This window comes from Melanostigma gelatinosum (assembly GCF_949748355.1).
Source record: "Melanostigma gelatinosum genome assembly, chromosome: 3".
Classification (NCBI taxonomy): domain Eukaryota; kingdom Metazoa; phylum Chordata; class Actinopteri; order Perciformes; family Zoarcidae; genus Melanostigma; species Melanostigma gelatinosum.
In genome coordinates, this window is record NC_136636.1 from 27,218,610 (window position 1) to 27,241,723 (window position 23,114).

General features: G+C 42.4%; 1 protein-coding gene and 1 long non-coding RNA gene across 2 annotated transcripts in view; one reads left to right on the forward strand and one right to left on the reverse strand.

The window, feature by feature from the left end:
* The window catches only part of lhfpl4a (LHFPL tetraspan subfamily member 4a), a gene marked incomplete at both ends in the record, with an annotated part of 51,818 nt that overhangs the window by 20,765 nt on the left and 7,939 nt on the right, over positions 1-23,114 (forward strand). The window contains 2 exons of the mRNA XM_079296281.1: positions 9,467-9,703; positions 13,740-13,756. Of these exons, the coding sequence (XP_079152407.1) occupies positions 9,467-9,703; positions 13,740-13,756 (254 nt within the window). The remainder of the gene's footprint in view (positions 1-9,466; positions 9,704-13,739; positions 13,757-23,114) is intronic.
* On the reverse strand, positions 20,827-21,950 carry LOC306797670. The gene is made up of 2 exons (XR_013773139.1): positions 21,526-21,950; positions 20,827-21,426 (listed from the first exon to the last, which is right to left on the reverse strand). It is a non-coding gene; the product is annotated as an uncharacterized lncRNA (long non-coding RNA).

The window sequence follows — 23,114 nt, forward strand, 5'->3', positions numbered from 1 at the left end:
ACAAATAGGAATGTTTAAATCAGCTGGAAAAATCTACACAACAGCACTGACATCATCTTAGGAAGTCAGCCAAGTTAAGGGCTATAGATGAAGAAGAAATTGCGGTGTGAATGCTGGATGCTGAAAAGCCGCCGCTACACCGTAGTCACGATACCAGAGATTAGTAGTCGATACCAATACCAGTGAATTTCCTCGATTGTTAATAACCAATTTGATACCACGGTAAAAAACAAAAACATGACAGTAAACACTTAGAGCTAGTGTTAGGACGTTAAACAGGACATAATTCACTCTCTAATGTGAAAACATCTCCTTCAAACAACTGTACTTATTCAGGTTGCTCACCAAAAGCTAAACTTTAAAGATTACATTTGAACACATCCCGATAACATTATAAGTTACATTCTCCCAAGAAACATTTTGAACGAGCTCGGATTTGTAATATTATCAGGGGGAAAAAGGGTGCAAATCCATGGTAGCGCCTTGCTCGAATGCCATCCATACCATAATAACACTACTTGATAGGGGTTGAACCGTTCGGTACGAGGCTCACGGTTCGGTACGCATGACGAACCGAACAATACGTTTGAATAAAAAAAATTAAATTTTTTTATTTTTTTTTAAAAACCTTTATTTAACCAAGTAGTCCCATTGAGATTAAACATTTATTTTGCAAGATGTAAGTAACAATACTACATAACATTAAGGAGCAGTTTTTGTTTTTTATGCTTATGTGTTGCTAAGAAGACACCCCAGAAGATGAGTCACTCAGGTATAGTTCCATCATTGTTCAAAGTCAAAGAATAACTTCATGATGTTAGTTGTAATGAATAAATATTTAGGAGCAGCAGAAGTCAGATGGCAGCTGGCGCTACCACGGTTTTACTCTCTGAGGCTCACGTTACCGCAGTTTCACAAGAGGGTCGGAGAACCACGGTGGCCTTCAGGTAAGGTACATGAAAGTCCCCCTCTAGAGCCAGTGTTTGGTTTGTCCGTTCTGGGCTACCGTAGAAATATGGTGGTGCAAGATTGTTGACTCCGTGAAGAAGACCAGCTCCCTCTGCAGATATGAAGGGCTCATTTTAAGCTAATGAAAATACGATTCTTAGTTTCAGGTGATAATACACCAATGAAAACATAGTTATATAAATAGTCCATTTCTGCTGATAGATCCCCCGAAATGCTACACACTGGACCTTTTAAATGTGTAAGAAGACGGTGAAGCAGTAGGAATAGTTGTAAAAGTAGGAAACGGGTGTAATTAGTTTGAACGTCATTGAAAAGTTGATTAATAGCCAATAATAGATGAAATATGTCGAATATTTTAAGGTTTGTTGGAAAGCCAATGCTAAAACTGAATGCCGCTGGCTTTAAAAGTTGAACAATGTATGAAAGACGAGGAACGTTGTGAGGTTCGAATGGAGTTTCTTGCTGAACGTATGAATAAGTAGGAGAAGAGTTGATGCTGTTTGCTGTGTTTTAGCTCTCTCTCATTCATGTGACTCATCTTATCCTCACAACAAACACACAGAAAGACACCGGCTGTCCTGTTCAGTGTCTCCGTGTCTGCTCATTGTCTCGCCATCTCAGCAGGGTCTGACAACTGGAAGGCAGATATATAGTTTATATACTTCTCATTGGTCCAGCCAGTTGCCACGGCAACATCGCCCTACTTCCCTTCCTGCATTCGGATCCCTCTGTCTTCTCACCCTCGTCGCCTTCTCTCTCCGTCTCTCTTTTTCACCCTCCGTCCTTCATCTAGGCTCCCTCCTCACTCCTCCCTCACTCTTGCTCTTCCTCTTCCATCTGCTCATGCCTTCCCCTCTGTCTTCCTCCCCTCTTCGTACTCTTAATAGGATTGTGACTTGCATCTAATGTTAAGCAGATCAGGAGACTATATGGTATGCTGTGTCTGCGTGTGTGTCTATGCGTGTGCTCATTCATCTTGAAGTTGTGCTGTGCTGACGGTTGTAGGAGCACCGCTCAAGGGATAATTGGTTGTATCGACCAATGCAGCATGTGTCACAGTCGCACTAATTGAGAAGCCAAACATGCGTGTAAATCACACACACATACACGCACATACGCACACACACACACACACACACACACACACACACTCACACGGTATAATATGAAGGTGAATGTGCATGTGATCATTTATTAAAAGATCCACATGTGTATGTATGGGCATCTGTGTATGATTAGCACAACTCAGCAGATGCACGTGTGCGCGCTTCGACCGTTGCCATGGTAATCAACATACAAATTACACCAAAAATCCCAAATAGCCTAATGACATTAGGAATAGTAATCCCACATTTTAGATGATGCATCAATTGTAAAGGTTATGTTTGCGATTCTAATCCAATAGGCCGACACTCCAAATCAAATTCAGAAAATATCTGCGATCCTCAATTTGAATAAAGGGATTTATCGGATGAAATGAGTTATTGTTTTGATTTTCTTAATTAAAAGGTGCAGTGTGTAGGATTTGGTGGCTGATAGCGGTGAGATTGCAGATTCTCCCTTGTGCCAAGCGTGTAGAAGAGCCTCTGCAGCCATCGCAAAAATGTGAAAACGCAAATGTCCCTACCTAGTGCCAATGTTTGGTTTCTCTGTTCTAGGCCACCATAGTAACATGGCGGCCGGCTCCATGAAGAGGACCTGCTCCATATGCAGATATAAACGACTCATTCTAAGGGAACAAAAAAAATCTTAATTTCAGGCAATAATACACTTACTTACAAGATTAATAACATACTTAATAATATAACTTCTGCCAATATATGCCCACTTTTGCCCCATAAATGATACACACTGTTCTTTTAAATCAACATCAGCAAACCATAATTTGAGCGCAGTGACAATGTCGTTTTTGGAAGGTAAATTCTTTTTTTCCATAAATGTTCACTTTTGGATTTTACAACACACTTTTAAATGTTTGGATCACACGAGTTGGGAACAATCGAACACAGCTAATCTATCTAATTCTACACATATAATACTTTAGCCCGTTTGTAACCGGTACCGACAACATTATCTTCTCTTCACCTGTCGCTCCCCTGCTGTGTGTGGCAAGCCGACCACGTTTTTTAAAAGTATTTTCCAACTTTAACTGTTTTTTTTCGTGGTCCGCACACGTTATGTGTTCAATGAAGGGAATAGAAGGGAAACACGAACTAGAGTAGTCTGAACGATGCAGATGGAAGAAAATAAGCTGTGCAGCATTCAAATGTTGATTTAGAATGTCAATGTTGAATGTCAATGTTCTCAAAGATGATTTAAACTAGTCGGTACAACTCAACGACATAGCACCTTTTTTATTTTTTATTTTCTTTGAGCAAATTTGATTGATTTTCAAGATATGCATTGGAATCAACAACAAACTAAAAACAAATTAACAAAAATTGAAAGGAAAAAAATACATACATACATAAAAATATATATATATATATATATATATATATACCTGCATACACACATCTCGTACTACGGAACAGCAGTGCATACCTACGCATACACACATAATTACTTCCGCACCCCATTTGACACCGACCCCCCAGAAATTCTTGGATTTGAATTAAGACTCCAGGATAGGGTCGTTTATTTCTTCAGCACTGTGCATTCTAGCTACGACATAGCACCTTAAACCTTGAAGTCCATCTCTCATTAGACGATAATACAGCACAATATAACAGAGTGGGATTTAGACCTGCCCTTCCAGCCCAACCTCTTCCCTGTTCGCACTTTGTCACTCTTAATACTACATCATCTGTCCTGGCTCACAATTAAGTGGATTACATCATGAATTGGTTCGTGGGTTGTATATGATTTACAGTGCATTACTACAGTGTATGAGAACAGCCTGATCACATTCATATCACATTCATAATCCATAATCAGATTTGGATATACCTTGTATACAAATGCAACTTCTGTCCTGATAATGTTTCTAGTTCGGGGATATCCAAAACCATTAGGTTTCATCCTCTGGTGCCATGAATGTTCACATCAAATGTCATGGAAATTTCACAATTTGCATTTCAGACACCACTCATCAACTGAATGTAGTACTAAACTTGCCTTTAGTCGCTCTGGACTTTGGTCATCTATCCAACACTTTGGTGTTGGATAGATGGATTTATGGAGGGATGAAGCCATCGACGCACATTAACCCCCGCTCTCCCACCCTCTTTGTTACTACTTTGCGACAAAAACCACAGTGGATTATTTTTAGAGAAGAAATCCATCACTCTTACAAAACATCCCAAGCTCTACTTTTCATTCATCACCACCACTGGAGATTCCATTAAGATGGTTTAATAACAGTTCCTGAATCAAGTAAATGGCAAGTAAAATGTTTCCAAAGCAGCTCAAAGCACCCACAGCTAGAAATGATTCACAGAGATTACAACTTTTCCAATATGCAGTTTTTTTTAATCAAAGTGATAAAGGTTGATGGATTTGATTCAGAGATATCTGCCAGAGGGCACACTGACTCCTGCATGTCTTTGCTGGTACGACTCAAGTGAACTCTTGAGTCGGGTCTTGTGAAAGTGGAAATGTTTTCATAGATACAACTGGATATTTTCTGAAATTCAAATCAAAGTACAATTTGCTTATAAAATTGTCCATCACCTCTACCTTCTTTCTCACACGAGTGAACTAATTTGCAGACAATCCAAAATTCTTTCTTTCTAGCATGCATGAGCACAAACTCTTCACACCACATTAAAGATGCTCCCAAAGCACACTGGGAACTGGATGTCATGTTTTCAGGGTGCCCCTAAACACAGAGGCAACATTTCAAACTTGTAATATGTCTGTTGGCATCATAAAGACAAGTTCGGGAGCTTGAAACACTTACACGAACTCCACATAAATCAGTGCTGCAAGGAGTTTTGGAAATCTGAAACAAACAGCAACAACAGAAAACATGCGACCTGTGTGACTGCTCTGTTTTTCTTTAGAGTCTTTAACCATCGTGTCTTTTTTATTTTCTATTTAGGAAAACACAGAGTAGTTTGAATTTATCCCGTCTCATGACACACTACTACAAGGTCCTCAATTAGTGCCGGCACCAAGAACACAATGCCGATGGAAAATCATGGTGGACACACCAATTCCCAGGTTCAACACAAATGTTAATAAAAGGGAGGTCAGTGTGGGTGGGTTAAACAAAGGACTTTCACCCAGGAGACCAGCGTTTGTCTACCGTTTGAAACATAAAGTCAATGGTGACTTGTTTTAAATTACATAGGCTACATAATTAATTGTAACCCAACCCATGACCTTGTCTTTCCGAAACCTAACCAAGTAGTAGACCAGGGATTCCCAAAGTGGGGTGCGCGCACCCCTGGGGGTGCGCGAGCTGCCTCTAGGGGGTGCGCGAGAGGAAAAGTGTAATGGCGGTCTGATGGTGTAACAATATTAAATATTAAAAAAAAATGTAATTTTAATTTAAAAACTGTCAGGTGGGACATCTGAAGCTATCAGTCGTAAAAGAGGAGAGGGACAGAGAGAGAGAGAGGAATCGGAGGCGAGGGAAACGGAGAGGTGCGGCACAGACAAATCGGGAGCACATCGGCCCATCGCGGAGTCAAGGTGAAAAAGAGGAAACGAGAGAGAGCATCAGACTGGGAAAAAAAGAGGAAATATGATGAAAAGTATCTGTGTCTGGGCTTCACTTGGATTGGCAACGCAGATTCCCCAAAGCCACAGTGCGTGGTGTGCAGTGAGGTTCTGGCTAACAGTCTGAAGCTCTTATTTACGTCACCACCTGAACACCAAGCATGCCAGTGCAAGTCAAAAGCCCCTTACATCGTTTATATCGAAATTGGAGGAGTTACAAACAGCCCAAAACAACTGGAGTCTCATTCATGTGTTGGTCTATAAATGACGCACTACGGACTTCATATCTGGTTACAGAATAGCGAGAAAGGGGCTACCGCACACAATCGCCGAAGACGTGAGCTTGCCAGCTGCCAGAGAGATGGTGGAATGTATGATTGGAGAGAAAGAAGCAAAAAAGTTGTGCATGATCCCGGTGTCCAACATCACTGTGTCGCGCCGCATCGATGCTTTGTCCGAAGACATCCTGGCTACATTAGTCGCTCATTAATTGTAAATTAAATGTGATAATCTGCCTCTGAGCCTGTGCGTGTGTGCTCGCCATCCGTATTGCTCTTTAAAAGTGACGCCTTGTGTCACTGAAAGATATTGAAACTTTGTTGCAGTGTTTCAGGGCGTTTTCACACCTTCAGTTCATTTGCTTTGTTCCGATTCAGGGATTAATATGATACAATGTTGCAGTTGCTCCTTTGTTCGGTTTGTGTTCACACTGCAACATTTAACAGCGGACTAAATCTTGTAAACAAATGCCACGCGCGAGCAAACTGTTCTCTCATTGGTCCGATTCTTATGCGGCTATGAAGGCTTAAAAGGCTCTGTTGCTTCTTTTTTTTTTTTTATTAAGGGGGGGGGGGGGGGTGCGCGAACCCAGTCGGGATGTAGAAGGGGGTGCGCGGCCTAAAAAGTTTGGGAACCGCTGTAGTAGACTGTTTCCGTGGTGGTCACGGCAAGTCATTTTAACACATTACCTGCCACGTAATGTGCTGTTAAGAGGTCGTTTTCATCTCATATTTCTGTGAGGAGAATTATGGCCTGACTCCACAACACTACAGAGCATTGTATTGTCTTTCAGCTTTGTTGTTTTTGTTTTACGGCCCACAACTTTACTGTTTTGGTTCAGTCTCACGGCTCTCATTGGCCCTGTTTCCAGGCAGCTCTGATAAACCCTCTGTAACCTACCTCTCCGGCATCGTGCTGCAAAACGTTAGATGGTGAACGTGAAGCATTTAGGGGCTATTAACATAAATATGGTCTTATCAACATATAATGTTAATAAGCATCTCTCAAGGATGTATAAGGGCCCTATTACCTATTAACTAACGCTTATTACAAGGATCTTTATATAAAGCGTTATGAATTGTTTCATCGTATTTTACCCTTATTTTTACAGTATAAAGTGGAGACAGGAAACATGAGAAAGAAGGATGACATGCAGCAAAGCTCCACAGCCAAATTCAAACCAGGAATGTTGCAGTTATGGCCCAGACCACCATGTCACCAGAACGACCTCTTTGACTCTCTGTTATCTTTTTGTTTTATTTTTCTTAAAATATGAACATGAGTGCTTTAAGATAGGTGTCTGAATTAAGGCTGTGAATTAAAAACACCTCAAACATAGTTAAGATCAATAGATAAGTCATTAGAATGTGTCCCGTTACTTGATATCGGATCTTATTTTCCCGCTCGACATGCAAATAAGCACATCTCGGTTTGCAAAGACCAAATGCATTGACTTAATTGTGCCAAGTCAAAAAAACTGTTAGTTACAGACTGAGAATTATTTCATTCACAGTGCTGCTCAAAGGCTCCTGGCAACTTTTAAGGCGGAATGTTTTCTTGCATGTTACTCAATGCATGAGATGATGTCACGAATCAATCAACACACCTTAAATATCAATATGACAACTCTGACCATTTGTTTTTATTGGCTCACTTCCACGACATATGTCTTGGAATTGGATCTTCAAATGCTTAAAAAATGAATTTGATCCGGATTATGCAAACAGAGAATATTCAGTTTCCTTGCTTGGAGAAAACAAAGTGGCGCGGTGTCATTCTGGTGTGCTCCGGCAGCACTACACCTATGAACCCACACGTTAGCTATCCGTCAATGTGACCCAGGCCACATTCGCGTACACACTGATTGAAGAATGATGCCACATGCGACCCATGACTCTGAGTGTTGATCAGATGTCAATGCATCCTCAATGTGTCTTGGGTGCATCACACCTGTTCTTGGAGCAGACATGTGCCAGTTTGTGACCTACCAGATATTAAGCTTCAATTAACTGTAGCAACATGCAGATGTGATGATTATGCATTGTTACTGCTGTGCAAAAAAAGCTATTTTGTTGTCTTTAACACGTTGCCTTGAAGCATGTGATAAATAGAAAAAATGGTGTCCACTTCTAACTTGTTAGTGCATTGTGAATCATTTGTATATTTATGTATTCCATAGTTCAGTGGTTCTTAAACTGTGGGGCGCGCCCCTCTAGTGGAGCACGGTGGTATTACAGGTGGGGCGCAGGGGGAAATGCAGAATTTTTTTTTTTTCTTTTTTTTTTAAAGTAATTAATAAATACATGGCGAAATGTGTGGAAGCACGTTTCCGCTACTGTGAGGAAAAATACAGATCCTGTAAGTCATAATGAGATTCTATCTCAAAATAATGACTTAGCATCTCATAATAATGACTTTCTATCTCACAATAATGTTTTGTTTATTTTATTTGATATGGACATCACAGTAGCATTATAATTGTAACATACATTCATGCACAAAGCCCAGATGCACTGTGTTAAGTGTTTGAAGCGAAATGCTAATTTACAACACCTGTCCACAGGAGGCTTTTTGCCAAATTGTAGTTCCTTTTTGCACAGATATAACTTTATTTGCATTGTTCTAACAAAGTCATTGCACATTTTATTTGTTTTTGTCTGATGAAGTAATCTGGTTTACTTAAAAGTGATTGCTATTTTATTTATTCTATTATTTGAAAAAGCACAGACGTAGGACTCACAAAATGTTATTTCAATAACAGTTCAACATGGACCATTTTGTTACCATTATGGTCTCAATCTCAAGTCTTCTTCGATACAGTTATTGAGAGTCAAATAGACCATAAAGCAGAGTATGCTTTAGGGCGGGGCTACTTTGTGACTACCAGAGTCGTATAAGCCGGTGACTGCAGTCCAAATATGGTCACTTTCGTTTACTGGTTGCAACAAAGCAAGATTGGCGAAGGCCAAAATATCGAACTCAAGGCGTTAAACCAATGAGCGATGTCACGACGACTACTACACTTCTTATATACAGTCTGTGGTTCAAACACTGTTCTGATGAATGGAGGGACGGTAAGAGAGGGGAAGAGATTGAGCGATGAGGACTAACCCTTACAACCTAGAGTGAAATGGATAAATAATATTCTGTGTTCTCTCCCCTGCATCCCCTCTTTTCATTCACTTTCATTCATTTCATTCACCCTGTACCCACCTGCTGTTTTACACCTCAACCTATTTTCTCCCCCCACCTGCCTCACCCACCTGTTTCATTGCCCTGACATTCCATCTTGCTCTGTTCTACACCTCGACCCTCCTCCCGTATTGATTTTCTCTCCTGTGCTGCTTTTCAATGGAACATAACCCCGTCACCTTGACCCATCGCTCTGCACATTATTACACACACTTCCTGACTCAAACCAAATACCATTACACTGCACTGTGTGTGACCACCGTACCCATCACTGTCCTCAAACATTCATCAATCTTTCTACTTACTGCTCCCGTCCACTCCGTCCTCTTCGCTCCTCCATACTTCCTTTACTGTGCTCCAGCCGTGTGTCTGGTGATCGGCTGTATGGTCTTCCCAAACGGCTGGGACTCGGAGGTGATCCGGGACATGTGCGGGGAGGACACCGGGAGGTACGCCCTGGGCAAATGCTCGGTGCGCTGGGCCTACATCCTGGCCATCATCGGCATCTTGGACGCCCTCATCCTCTCCTTCCTGGCCTTCGTGCTCGGCAACCGGCAGAGCGACTTCCTGCAGGAGGAGCTGAAGGCTGACAACAAGGGTGAAAAGTGGAAAGCACTTTTAGTCAAATTATAGGGGACAGAAATGGACATGAAAGGGAAAAAAGTGTTTAGTGGTTAGAAAGTTAGTGCAATGAAAATGCTGTCATGCATTCAGTCTAGTCAACGATGATAGCGGTGCTGGCAAGCAGAAACCTTGTATGTTCGAAACAAACAAAAAGTAATATAATTAATTTGTTTTTAAACAAACTGAACACTATGTCATCAAAGGTTATTGTGTCTTTATTTATAGTCGGATTCTTGCAAATGGAGTTACAGGGACTTGCGTCACTAGCAAACAAACTCAGACTTTCACCAAGATGCCAGCTGTTCATGTCCTGTGTGAACCGTGGCTCACTGGGTTAAGATGGTTGTCTGGGAACCAGAAGGTCAACGGTTCGATCCTCGACTGGGACGTGTCACGTGTCGAAGTGTACCTGAGCAATACACTGAACCCCCGGGCGCATGTCATTGGCAGCCCACTGCTCCCTATACACAGGGATGGGTCAAATGCAGAAACAAATTTCCCCCTTCTAAAGAGATCAATATAATAATAAATAATTATTATATAATAATTTAAAAAAATGATTATACCTATGTGTATGTAACTTGCATACTTAATGGTCGTTAAGTCCATATGATATGTTAATGGCGGCTGTGGCCTCTGCATGTCATGGTGTCTTTTCTGTTTTTCTTTTGCTGCAAGAAAAACTAATTCAAACGACCAACAGCAATTAATTATGGTGATATTTATATATGCATGCAAATTTAACTTCTTTCAAAATGTCAACTTCAGTAAGTCATGCTGCATAACAATTTGTCTGATTCGGGTTTCTTCATGTTCCGTAAATTAGTTTGTCCTCCTTATAGTACGGCAGAATGGATTATTGGCACACTTTATGTATTTTCTTCTGCCTCCTCCTTAAAACTCCAAATAATGTACCCGACGTATTTATTGTAATTCCTCGACCCCACACCATTTCAGAAGTGTTTTTAAAGTTTTTGGACCTGCATCTCTGTGTGATCTACACAGACACTTTAAAAACATCACTTTCGCATGAATACAATGTATTCTCCTGCTGTGGGGTTATTCATAGCTGGTGTATTACAGTAGTTGTTGGTTGTAGTTTCTGTTTGTATGACCGGTGTCGTGATGAGAGATATCATCAGAGAAGATTGTGTCGAGCTTACGAGAAATATACGCCCCCAATTCCTCCGAGTGTGTGGATTTAGTTACCATGGTTACGTGTCAGATTCCAGAAGGATAATGCTCTCTCTCTCTCTCTCTCTCTCTCTCTCCCTCCCTCTCTGCCTCTCTCTCTCTATCCCTCTCTGCCTCTCTCGCTCTACCTCTCTGCCTCTCTCTCTGCCTCTCTCTCTCTCTCCCTCTCTGCTTCTCTCTCTCTCTACCTCTCTGCCTCTCTCTCTGCCTCTCTCTCTCTCTCCCTCTCTGCCTCTCTCTCTCGCTCTCTCTCTCGCTCTCTCTGTCTCTCGCCCTCTCTGCCTCTCTCTCTCCCTCTCTGCCTCTCTCTCTCTCCTCTCTCTCTCTGCCTCTCTCTCTCTGCCTCTCTGCCTCTCTCTCTGCTTCTCTCTCTCTGCCTCTCTGCCTCTCTCTCTGCCTCTCTATTGACAGCCCAGTCACCAGTAGTTTTGTTGTCTTAACGTATCCAACGTTTCACAACGTTACAGTAATGTTAAAGTCAATGAAAGTTTGATGAAAGTGTTGGGGTCTGGTGCCTCATTCACCAAAAGCCTGACCTCAAGTCAGAGCAACATCTTCCCAGATGACCACACCTCCCGGCTCCGGCCAAACCTGACACCAACTCTCCATTGGCCGAGAAAAGGCCCCCCACTGTTTGAGAGACTAGGTTTATAAGCTTGAACACAGCTATATCCTCCCTCTTCGCCCCGGACCTCCGTCCCGGCTACAGAAGATTCAGCTTTCCCCCTCCAGCGCCACGCTAGCGACGCTGGCCACGAGGAAGCAAAGGCCTTCTCCCCTCCTCAAACCCTGACAGGTCACGAGCCATTTCGCTGGACGAAACAGACAGTGCCCCACTCTGAGTAAGGCCCCTTACCCCGCCGAGACGAATCCCTCCAACGAGACCTGTCTCCGCTTTCCCTTTTTGTGTGCACACATACCGGCAGGAGGAAAGACGACTAAGCCTCAATCCTCCACCGATGATTCCCGGTAAGACGCACGGACCACGTCGCCTCAAACCGAAGTTAAATCATCCTCCTTGCAGCGAGGATAGATCACGTCTGCGTTTCGCTCCAGAGCGAGCTCACGCTACGACGGCCCGAAGCCGGCTGCAAAGCCGCGCCGACCAGCAAGATCCCCCTGCGCCCCTTCCTGACGAGGAAAAAGGACAACTTCCCCAAGAACACTTTTCCCTTGCTCCGAAGCATCTAAAAGTAAGGTTCATGGTATCTGGGCATAGCTTAGCTTAAATTAACTTCAGTTTAATTCAGGTCATTTTATGTGTTGATATTCCCGTATTTTGTTGTGAGAAGTTACTGTCGCGCGATATCAAGGTATTGCGTAATCCATCGCGGACCCGAAGCCCCGCTTGTGTATTCAACTGCTGTAACTGTCTGCATTCGACCCGTCACTACTGGTAGATTCAGAGTTTGTGTATTGTTGCTTGAGAGATGTGATAAGAAACATAAACGCTCATCTACAGATAGAGGTCTGTTTTATTTGGGATTATTTGATTTCATTTTGTTTTCTTGCTCTATTTCCTTGAATCGATTCTGTGAGTGAAGTGTGGGAACGCGACTATCGTGCACAAGTGTCGTCAGTTCGCGAAGCGACAACGGCAGCTGGTGCAAGATACGAACTGCAACCCTCACACTCACTACGACGCGACGCCGCACACAGAAACTCTGATTCCTCTCTCTGCCCTTTTATTTCTCTTGGTTTTCCGTAACTTGCATACACATAGTCTGCCCCTGGGTAACCCCGTTGCCTATTGTCCCAACTCACGCGATGCATCGGCACACGTGATTACATACACTCTGCCATTTTGTCTAAGTCACTCGACTACGCCATCTGGTGGTGGTTTAGCTGTAGTTCTTTAAGGCCCCTCCTCTTTTACACACGTGACTACACAGAGACTCCCCCTCCACCATCTTTGTAGTTTTCGACTGTAGTTTTAAGACCCCCCTTTCTTTTCACACACAGACCCACACACACACACATACTTGTATACTCATCCATTTTATTCATTTGACTTTAGGTTAGGCATATAAAATTGTATGATAGCGTTGTTGGTTGCAATATTAATTGATTTGATAATTTACTATTTTGATTTAATAAACTCTGTTATACTTTAAGGAGCAGTCGTCTGTGATTACTTGTGCATATGTGCGTAATGAAATTGTATGTAGTAGCCTGTGTACGAACTTAACCCTTCACTGTCACTGAATGCGTAGTCGCACCCGACTATTGACATTACGAGTGGCCACTAATTATGAGACTTAGTTTTATCGTTTGGTTATTGGTCCCTGTTCGCAGGGTGGTGCCCCGTTGTTGTTAATAATCATTAATGATTGTTACATACATCAATAATTCTATTGATGTCAAGAATTCAATTTCTTAAATGCTGATAACCCAAACACGCTCCTTTAGATTCCCAACAAAAGTTAAAGTTAATGTTAAAGCAAAGTTGTGCATTTCGGTAAGCGGGATATGAGGCTCTCCCCTATTGGCAGACATTCTTGTTTTCTGTACTATGTCAGTTGCTCTGAGTGTCTAGTAAAGGGTTATTACTGTATTGGAGTTAGTTGAAAGTCTTGTGTGTCTCATACAGACACTAAAGGGTGCCTTGGGGTGTCGGTATCAGATGCCAAGTGCCATAAACTACAGTATTCAACGAGTTGGGCGCGAGAATGGATTGAACAATGTGGCTATATTCATGCAGCCAATATAATACAATAAAAGTATTACTATGTGTGCACTGTATCCTTTGTAGTGATTCAAATGAAATCCACCTTCCAGGGAAAGTATTAATCTTACTCTTTTTGTCCTTTTTACAGATTTTGCTGTGTCAAGGGTAAGTTCACATTGATGTTGGTAGTGTTGTGCTTTGGGTGCGTGGTGTCATGGCTGTGAATGGTCTGTGTGTGGTGATGCATGGCACAGTGTGTATGTGAACATTCATTTCACAGTATATGTTCTGTTATCATGTAAGGAGAGTGTTAATGTGTCTCAGTCCATCACATGGCAGTTAAAGCAGCATGCAACTGCCAACTTTTGCCATTAAAAACATCACAGTGAGTGCAGCCTCCCCTCAGCTAAAGCAACCTGGTGTCAGGTCACATATCTTACACAACTCCTCATGAGACAGATGATGTTTGGTCACATTAGAGACCATTAGAGAAGTGATATATCCCATCCAGGGCTGCGTTGAGGCAGAGGGGTAGAAGAAGAGAAGGAATTAGCAGGAAAACAAAAGTTGGTGCCGTGTTGTAGGAAACGTCCTTGGGTGCAATGCTTTCCCAAAGGAGCAAGGCCTACTGCGAGAGGAGAGGAGACGTCAAGTCAAGGAAGGCCTTTCGCTGAGGAGTGAGTTTGCTGCGTTCACCAGGCCCTCCAGCTTCTCTGTGTGTGTACGTCAGCCAAGCTGATGTACAAAGATAAACTCCCACAAACACAAATGTGACATGAGCAGCCGGGTGCATGAAATATAAATAGGTAAAAGACCAGAGCACGAAGAAAACCATCTCTACCACTCAGTATTTTACAAGAAGTCCTCTTAATGTGCCTCAATGCTTTTCTGCTTACTCATGCGTCTCAGAATGAAAAATGTTTTTTAATATTATGACAAAAAAATATATATAATTTGCTGTTATTCTGCATGTATTTATTTTTAAGTAGATGGGGAGCTGAAAAACCAAAGAAACAAATACTTATAAAGTTATGTTTATGTACAGACAAAGAAGAAGACAATCAAGACAGTCACAAGTAATTATTGTTTTAGTAATTTCTCTCAAGACAAAACAGAATTAAAGGGTGCATTCATCATTTTCAGTTTTTTTTCACAGCGGATAGCAAAAACCAGTGACGCTGGGTACTAAAGTAAGCTAATAATGTGATAATAGTCTGAACGCTAGCGCCAGCTGAGTCACCGTTAGCTGTGCCTAGTTTGGGAATAACTGCTGTGTTAGTTTGGATTTTTTGAAGTGGGCTTGGAAGGCAGAATAACGTATTTTAGCCTCCTATTATAAGGCCGGCCTAATAAAATCAGTTTAAGTCTACGCTAAATTTTGAATATTTTCACTGCTTTATAACAATCAGACCGCCCTTTAGGACGAGGAACTGCAGCGGTGTTGTGCGTGGATGAGCGCATTTCTGCCGAAGACAGGCGGCGTGTTGTGGTAGTATTCTGACCGCGTAATAGGGAGAAGGAGAGGGAAAAATGTTAAAGAGATGGTGGAATGTATGATTGGAGAGAGAGAAGCGAAAAAGTTGGACGTGATCCCGGTGTCCAACAACACTGTCGCGCGCATCGATGCTTTGTCCGAAGACATCCTGGCTACATTAGTCGGTCGCGTGAAGAAGAGTGAGTTTTACTCTCTGCAAGTAGACGAGCCTACAGATGTGGCCAATCTGGCCAATCGTCCGTTACCTTCGTAACGTTACGTCCGTTACCTTTTCGAAGGCACGGTGCAGGAAGAGTTTTTGTGTTTTTTATCTTGTAAACAAACGCCACGCGCGAGCAAACTGTTCTCTCATTGGTCCGATTTTTATGCGGCTCTGTTGCTTTTTTTTTTTTAAGGTGTGTGTGTGTGGGGGGAGGGGGGTTGGGGGTGCGTGAACCCGGTCGGGATGTAGAAGGGGGTGCGTGGCCTAAAAAGTTTGGGAACCGCTGACCTAGAGCATTTGACCTGAGAGTGCGGGCGGGTGAAAAGGGGCGAAGTAGATCAGCTACATAAGTCGGAGCCTGACCGTGAAGTGCTCTGTAAGTGATGGTGAGAATTTTAAAGTGTATCCTAGATGCTACAGGAAGCCAGTGGAGAGATCGGAGTACGGGGGTGATGTGACACCGTCGGTTTGTCCTGGTGAGTAATCTGGCGGCAGCATTTTGGATGACCTGCAGACGGTTAAGAGCAGATACACTGAGTGATGTGAAAAGTGAGTTGCAGTAGTCAATGCGTGAAGAGATAAATGTGTGTATGATCATTTCTAATTCAGGTGTTGATACTACAGATCTCAGTTTACTGATATTTCTTAGATGGAAGAAACATGACCTGGACAGCTGCTTAACATGAGGGTCAAACGACATGGATCGATCAAAGAAAATCCCAAGATTGCGCAGGTTGCAATGGGCAGCAGAGGAGAGTGGACTAATAATCTGCCTGATCATGGGGACAAACTCCTCTGGAGCAATAACTAGGACCTCCATCTTAGAGTCGTTGAGTTGCAGGCAGTTTTCTGCCGTCCAGTCTCTGATGGCATTGACACAGTCCAGGAGCCTAGTTAATGTGAATGCCTCGCTGGGTTTAAATGACAGATGAAGTTGGATATCGTCTGCAGGATGTCATGGTCTACAGTGTCAAATGCAGAACTGAGATCCAGAAGAACTAACACAGAGCAGTCACCTGCATCAGCACACATGAGAATGTCATTTGAAACCCCCAGGAGAGCGGTTTCAGTAGAGTGTTGCTTACGAAACCCAGACTGGAACTTGTCGTACATGTTGTGCCTCTCCAGTGCAGCAGTAAGTTGTTTGGCCACCACTTTCTCTAAAATTTTGGACAGGAAAGGCAGTTTTGATATGGGCCTGTAGTTCATGGGCAAAGCTGGATCTAAGTTAGGTTTCTTTAATATGGGCTGGATAGTGGTATGTTTGAAATAGGAAGGGACAATTCCTGTAGATAATGAGGAATTGACAATAGATGTTACTGCAGGGCCAATAGTTAGCAGAACTTTCTTAAATAGAGAGGATGGAATTATATCCAGAGGGCAAGTTGATGGCTTTGTTTTGTTAATTAAGTCCATCAGGTCTTGAAGGCTGATCGGCTAGAAAGAGTCCAGAACAGCTTGCGAGGAGCTACAAGTAGACGAACAGATCCCAGGCCGAATGCCAGACCTAATACCTGTTACCTTATCATTAAAATAGATAAGGAATTTGTTGCAATCGTCAACAGAATAGCATGGTACAGTGGAGACAGACGGTGAAACAATTCCTCTAATTGTGTCAAACAGAATCTTGGGATTTCTCTTTGAAGAAGAGATTAGGTTGGCAAAATAAGCAGTTCTAGCTTCCTTTACTCCAGTATTAAAAGAAACTCTGAGGTCTTTGAGATATAAACGATGCACTTCTAGCCCAGTAGCTTTCCAGAGCCGCTCTGTCCTGCGACACTTCTGTCTCACGCTGCACACAGCGTCTGTCATCCACGGAGTAGTGTTATAGGCAGCCCTGGTCCTTTCCTTAAGAGGTGCCACTTTATCCAGAAAAGTTGCAATGTTCATTAAATGACTGTATCAAGTGTTCAACATCATCGAGATTTGTATTAATATCACAGCAGAAGTGCATAGAGAAATGATCAGCTGTACTCTGAGTAACAATGTGGGAGCGGAACGTTTGTTTCAGACACAAGGGGTCAGCATTGACAGAAAGATCAAAGAAAATACATTTATGGTCACTGATCAATAGGTCCTCACAACGGGTATTATCAATATCAAGACCCAGAGAAAACACAAGGTCCAAGGTGTGACCACCCCTGTGAGTGGTGCCAGAAACATGTTGCGTGAAATTAAAAGATTCAGTAATATTGAGAAACTCAGTAGCAATACAGTCTGTGGTATCATTGATGTGCAGATTAAAATCACCAACCAGAAGCACTTTGTCTAGCTTGATAATAGAGGTCAGAAAGTCTGTGAACTCTGATAAAAACTGACCTGCAGGACCTGGAGGTCGGTAAATTAAAAAACAGTAAAACGGCTTTAGCCGGCCCACTTTAGTCAGCTGTAGTTCAAAAGTAACATAGGATTCTGTGCTCCCCAAGTGGCAGGAAAACTGATTCTTCCAGACCACGGCGAGACCTCCACCGCGGCGTCCCAACATAAGAACAGTCCACAGGGCAGAGTTCATTGAAATGGATGCATTCCATATTCCGTTGCCAGGTCTCGGTCAGAAATAAAAAAGCCAAATTATGACTTGTGAACAAGTCATTCAAAATGTGAGCCTTGTTTGTTACAGAGCGTGCATTAATCAGACACATTTTGATGGCTCCTCTCTACGAATGGATGGAGTATGACCAACCAGTCTTCCCATTAGTTGATATGATGTGTCCATCCAGCTCTGCAGCATGTCACCCTTGCATGCGCTTGGATCAGTTCCCTCTTTGTGTGAAGCTGTTGGTTGTCCTCTCCCCTGCATTTCATAGGACAATGCACTATGAACCCATGACTACCTCTCCTTACCTCATCTATGTGTTGGATTTACTCCCTTGTAATAGAAGATGGTGTGCTTTATGCTACTGATGGCGCTAATTGAATATTGGTTACCAATGTTAATGAGCTGAACTGAGCTCAGAAAACATTGTGGAACAATGAACCTATATCAGCAGCCCAATCCATCAGCCATAAGAGCAGGGACAAGAGCTCAGACACCATCCACAACTTGCTTAAAGACACAAAGCACATCAGGCAACTTATGACAACCCTTCATTCACCAACATCAGACAGCATTGGCAGGCAGCTCGGAGGAAAGTGCAAAAGGCAATACGGCAGATGTGGAAAGAATACTAAAATGTTTTACTCAAGTACAAATGCATTGCATTTTACACTAGGGGAGGGGGGTTATGATGACATCACTGTTAAATTAAAGAATAGTCTACTAAATTAAAAATGCACAAATTCTCAGATATACGTACATCTGTCAATACATCTCAGTCATTCCATTTTTAAAATTGTATCTTGAATAGCATGTGCACAAGGCCAAATGTCTTAGTTATGTGGGTTTGGGATAGAAGATCTTGGAAAAAATGTATTGCTTGTGTTTCCTCTCCATCTATACAGTTGAGTACATATTATGTCGTTGGGAGTGTTTGCTGAGCATACAGTGTTGTGGACTGATGCATCTCCCTTATCGGTAAAAATGAAGGTTTTGAACGTTGCGCTTAACTTTTGATATTTGAAACTTCCTCAAGTCACAAACTGGGAGGGTAGCAGAAGTTTCAGAACCTCAAACACACGCAGTATAAACAGTAGGTATGTTCCAGGTGGTGTCCTTTTCCCTTTTGCCCTTCTCATAGTCCGGGAGCCAAAGCCTGATTTTTTGATGAACCTTGTTTTGTCGGATAAAGTTTTTTTTTTTTCTGTTTCTTGTAGCTTAGGGGTACCTCTTCAAAATCCAGGAGGGTGCTCGGTGATATCCCTTGAGCATTTTGAGATATTAACCCTTTCATGGCCAAATCACTAAAATCACACAAAAACCAAGATTCATGACATTTCATGCAATATATTGAAGTAACAAATCAAATTAGCTTTTTCTAGTGTTTATTCATACAAAGGGTGATGTAAAAATGTCTTGCACTACAAATCTATGAATATTAACCCTTTCAGGCCATGCCAGCAAAACCGTTTTGGTAGCAGGAGTTATTTTCAACATTACACAACTTGAATGAAACTTTAGTGACTTCCTTTTTTTTTTACAATGTTTATTTTGATTTTAGAAATTTAAGACATAACAAGACAATAAGGACAAAATACAATACCAATACCAAACAGAATAACACTCAAAAACAACAGCAGTAACTTCCTGGTTAGGACACATCTTGCAGTCTGGTATTAGGATCTTGAGCATCCTACCATGAAACATGCACAGAACATTGTGCATGGCAAACCATGCTCTTTACAGCTGCATTTCTTGGAGTTGCAAGGGGTGTTACTCTTGCAGCCACATCGGATCATCTTTAGAATATAGTCTGGCACAAGTTTGGTGTCCTCTGGTAGGTGGGTTGGAATTAGTGACCTGTTGCATTTGTCTTTCTTCCATCCAAATTCCTCCGGGTTCTGTACTATTGACTGATTCATATTGAGGTTTCGCCACAGGTATGCTTGGAAGTGGGCCCTCTTAACATTTTCAACGAATGCTTCCTTTGTTGGAGGTAGAGCAGCTAGATTAGGTGCAGACATGTGGCCTTTCCCATTCTTTTTTCCCCAGACAAGTAGCCTTGTGTGCGACATGTCTGTGCTCTCTGTTACGCCATAACAGGCTGAGATAAAGGCAGTGGCTTGATTAAGGACTTGCTGGAATGGTGCATCCAAATTGCCAATGGCCGATAGGTCGTAACCAGCTTTCAGGGCTTTGATGACAGAGCCTTTCCCCACCCCGTAGTAAGACGCTACAGTGTCACATCCCGAAATGGCATGGGCTGGTAAAAGATGTTCAACAATTTGTGTCTGCTTGGCCAGTGTTGACTTGATGTCCACTATTACTCTTTCCTTTCGTGGGGATTCCATGATGAGGGGTACATCCAGCCTTGCCTCATGGTAATGGTTAAGGAGTAGGACAAACACATCTGTATCATCTGAAACCACAGTGATTTGATGGGCTTCTCCAGCACACCTCAGGACCTGTTGGACAATGATGGTGTCAGCTTCTTCTTGTTGATTTTCTAGATCATATCGGGTCAACTTTTCTTCCATGCTGATCTCGATGGGACATGGGTCCTCACCTGTCACCACCAACTTGTGTTTTTTTGTGCTCTGTAGATGGAATAGCCTGTCTTTGCTCAGTTCATCACATAGTAATCTGTTCAGCTGTTTCTTGTTTTCAATGGAGGACAGGACAACCTTCTGAGCCGGTAGCTTGGTTGTTAGGAGAAGATGATGTTTCTTGATGACCAATGTCTCCCTGACATCTCTAGTGACGGACTTGATGCTGTAGTCGTAGTATCTGTCAAAGATAAGGTAGACATCACTCTCTAGCAGGTATGAAGTTAGCCGTGCCTTGACATTCTTGATGAAATCAGCTACAGTGCCATCAGCTGGCCAGTGAATGGTCCAAAGAAGCGCTGACCCATCAATGACAGTGATGTCTGCATCACCGGCTTTCCTCTTTGAGACTTCCACCTGGAGTGACTTCTTCAATGTGGACTTGCCTTTGCAAAGTCGGGAGTGACCGAAAAGAGAGAAATCTTTGTCGACAGTCAGCATGGTACCGGGCATCTGCAGCATGTAGGTCACTAATTGCCCCCTGAAGACGGTGTTGGACACTTTCCGCAACATCATCATTTCGTTTTCCACAAACTTCTAAGAGAGACTTTTTGGTTTCCACTTCTCTGAATAGGTATGCAGCCCTCCATCTGGAGGGGTTCTTCTTGTCGACATTAAGATTGCAAAACTCACCACAGAAAACACAGTGCTTTTGAAAATCAAAACATTCAGCTGACCCTCCTGACCGTGAGCGCCTGGTCACCTTGCAAGGAACATTTGATTCAGTTTCTCCGGGCCTCTGACGTTTGTGCCGTTCAATGTAAGTCTTTGAGGTGTAACTTGAAACACAACTTTTATGGCATTTCAATGTGGTTTCATTGTTGTTATCTAATGCTTCTTGAAGCTCAAAGTGTTTTTCATCCCCATATATCTTACTACACTGGATAATGTTTGTTATTCTGACTGGTCCTGAAGATATCAATGGTTCCGTCTTCGCTTGGCAGTTGAACTTCCAAGTGAAGTAACACTCCTCAGGCACTGGATCCATAACCAACTCTGTAAATAAAATGTTAAAATTTGTTAATATATAAAAAAGGGTTTATACATTTCCCTGTGTGATTTTCACTAAAATGTTGTCTCGATCAGCAGACTTACTCAATTGAACAGCTTGTTATTCTCTTCGCAGGTGAACCTCCAACAGAACACTTCTGAATCCATAACCAATCTCACTGCCAGCTTTTACAGTGTTTTTACCTTGTTTTTTGATGGCAGCTGTTGTAAGCAGTGACCAGTTGTAAACAAAAAATGGTCTTAAACGAAGCACATGGCTGTCTTGTAATTGGAAAAAAACAAAAATGTGACAATACAGGCATACACAGACACAATGCACTCACTATATGAATTAACTGAGTGTTTTTAGCTTGTAATAATCACTGTAGGCAACAAATTATATGCATTTAAATCAAGTATATTGCATGAAATATCATAAATCTAGTTTTTGCATGATTTTGGGCAAGAAGGGGTTAATATCTGAAAATGCTCAAGGGATATCACCGAGCACCCTCTTGTATTTTGAATACGTATCCCTAAGCCACAAGAAACAGCAAAGAAAAAAACTTTATCCGACAAAACAAGGTTCGACCCCACGGCTCCCGGACTATCAGTCTGAGAAGTGTATATTGATCATTGCCTGTGGTGTCAAGTTACATTGTATGGCAGCTGGATTCTCGCAATATCGCGAGATTAGGTGAGAATAGCAGGATCCCAAGATCACAGGAAAGTCCATCTCGTCTAACACACTAACAATCAATGGTTCAGAAGAATGGGAGACGGAGAGGCGACTGCTCGTTCTAAACAACAATGGTGGCTCATAAAGAGGTTAGCATCAGTTATATCACTACTGGAGAGCAAAAAACAACACGGAAGGCTTTTCTAGATCTTCACCCGACATAACAGATGGTTCATCCAATCATCCAAGTACTTTTCCAAATTTCTTTTTCAATGACTGCTTCTCAGAAGGTTCTGTGTCACAAACCATCAGGTTTGTGGACGTTTGAGTCTGTTCCACAGCGAGGAGGCCAGAGCACGTGTCCGGCTGCTTTGTACAGTCGACACGCTGCAACAATAAATCTACCAAAACTGGTTTACAATTAAAAGGAATTTAATCCCACTGATGCAAGTACGATTACAGTTACACAATGGAGTAAATTTTTAACAGGTTTAACAGGCTATTAGCTTCTCCAGACCCAAGCTCATCATGAATGCGACGCGAGTTTTTCACTTCCAGCAGTTACACAAACACTCCCCCAGTCCGTCTAGTTCCACCAAAAGCTCATAATTCTACTTATTCGAACCATCCACACGATCTCTTATTTTAATGCACAGCCAAACGCACGCGAGAGAGTGTTCCAGACCGGTGTATCACCCCTTGTGTCCCGCAGTCACAGAAGCTAACTCCCGCTAGCATTAGCTTCTCTAAACAGTTTTAGCAGCAAGACCCAAAATTCGTGGACAAAGCCCACAAAGGATTGCACCCCTAAGCCCCTCAAAGCCATGATATTTCAGTTCGCCAAGCTACATAACTGCTTTTGAACACGTTATCTGCAAGACCTGGCACTGCTCACGCTAGGCCAAGGAGACTCCCAGTATGCGCAATGCCAGTTTGCCCAGCAAATAACTGTTCAGATTCCAATGTGATGATATAATTACAGTGATGTCTGTCTTTAATTTCTTTATTCTCAGGA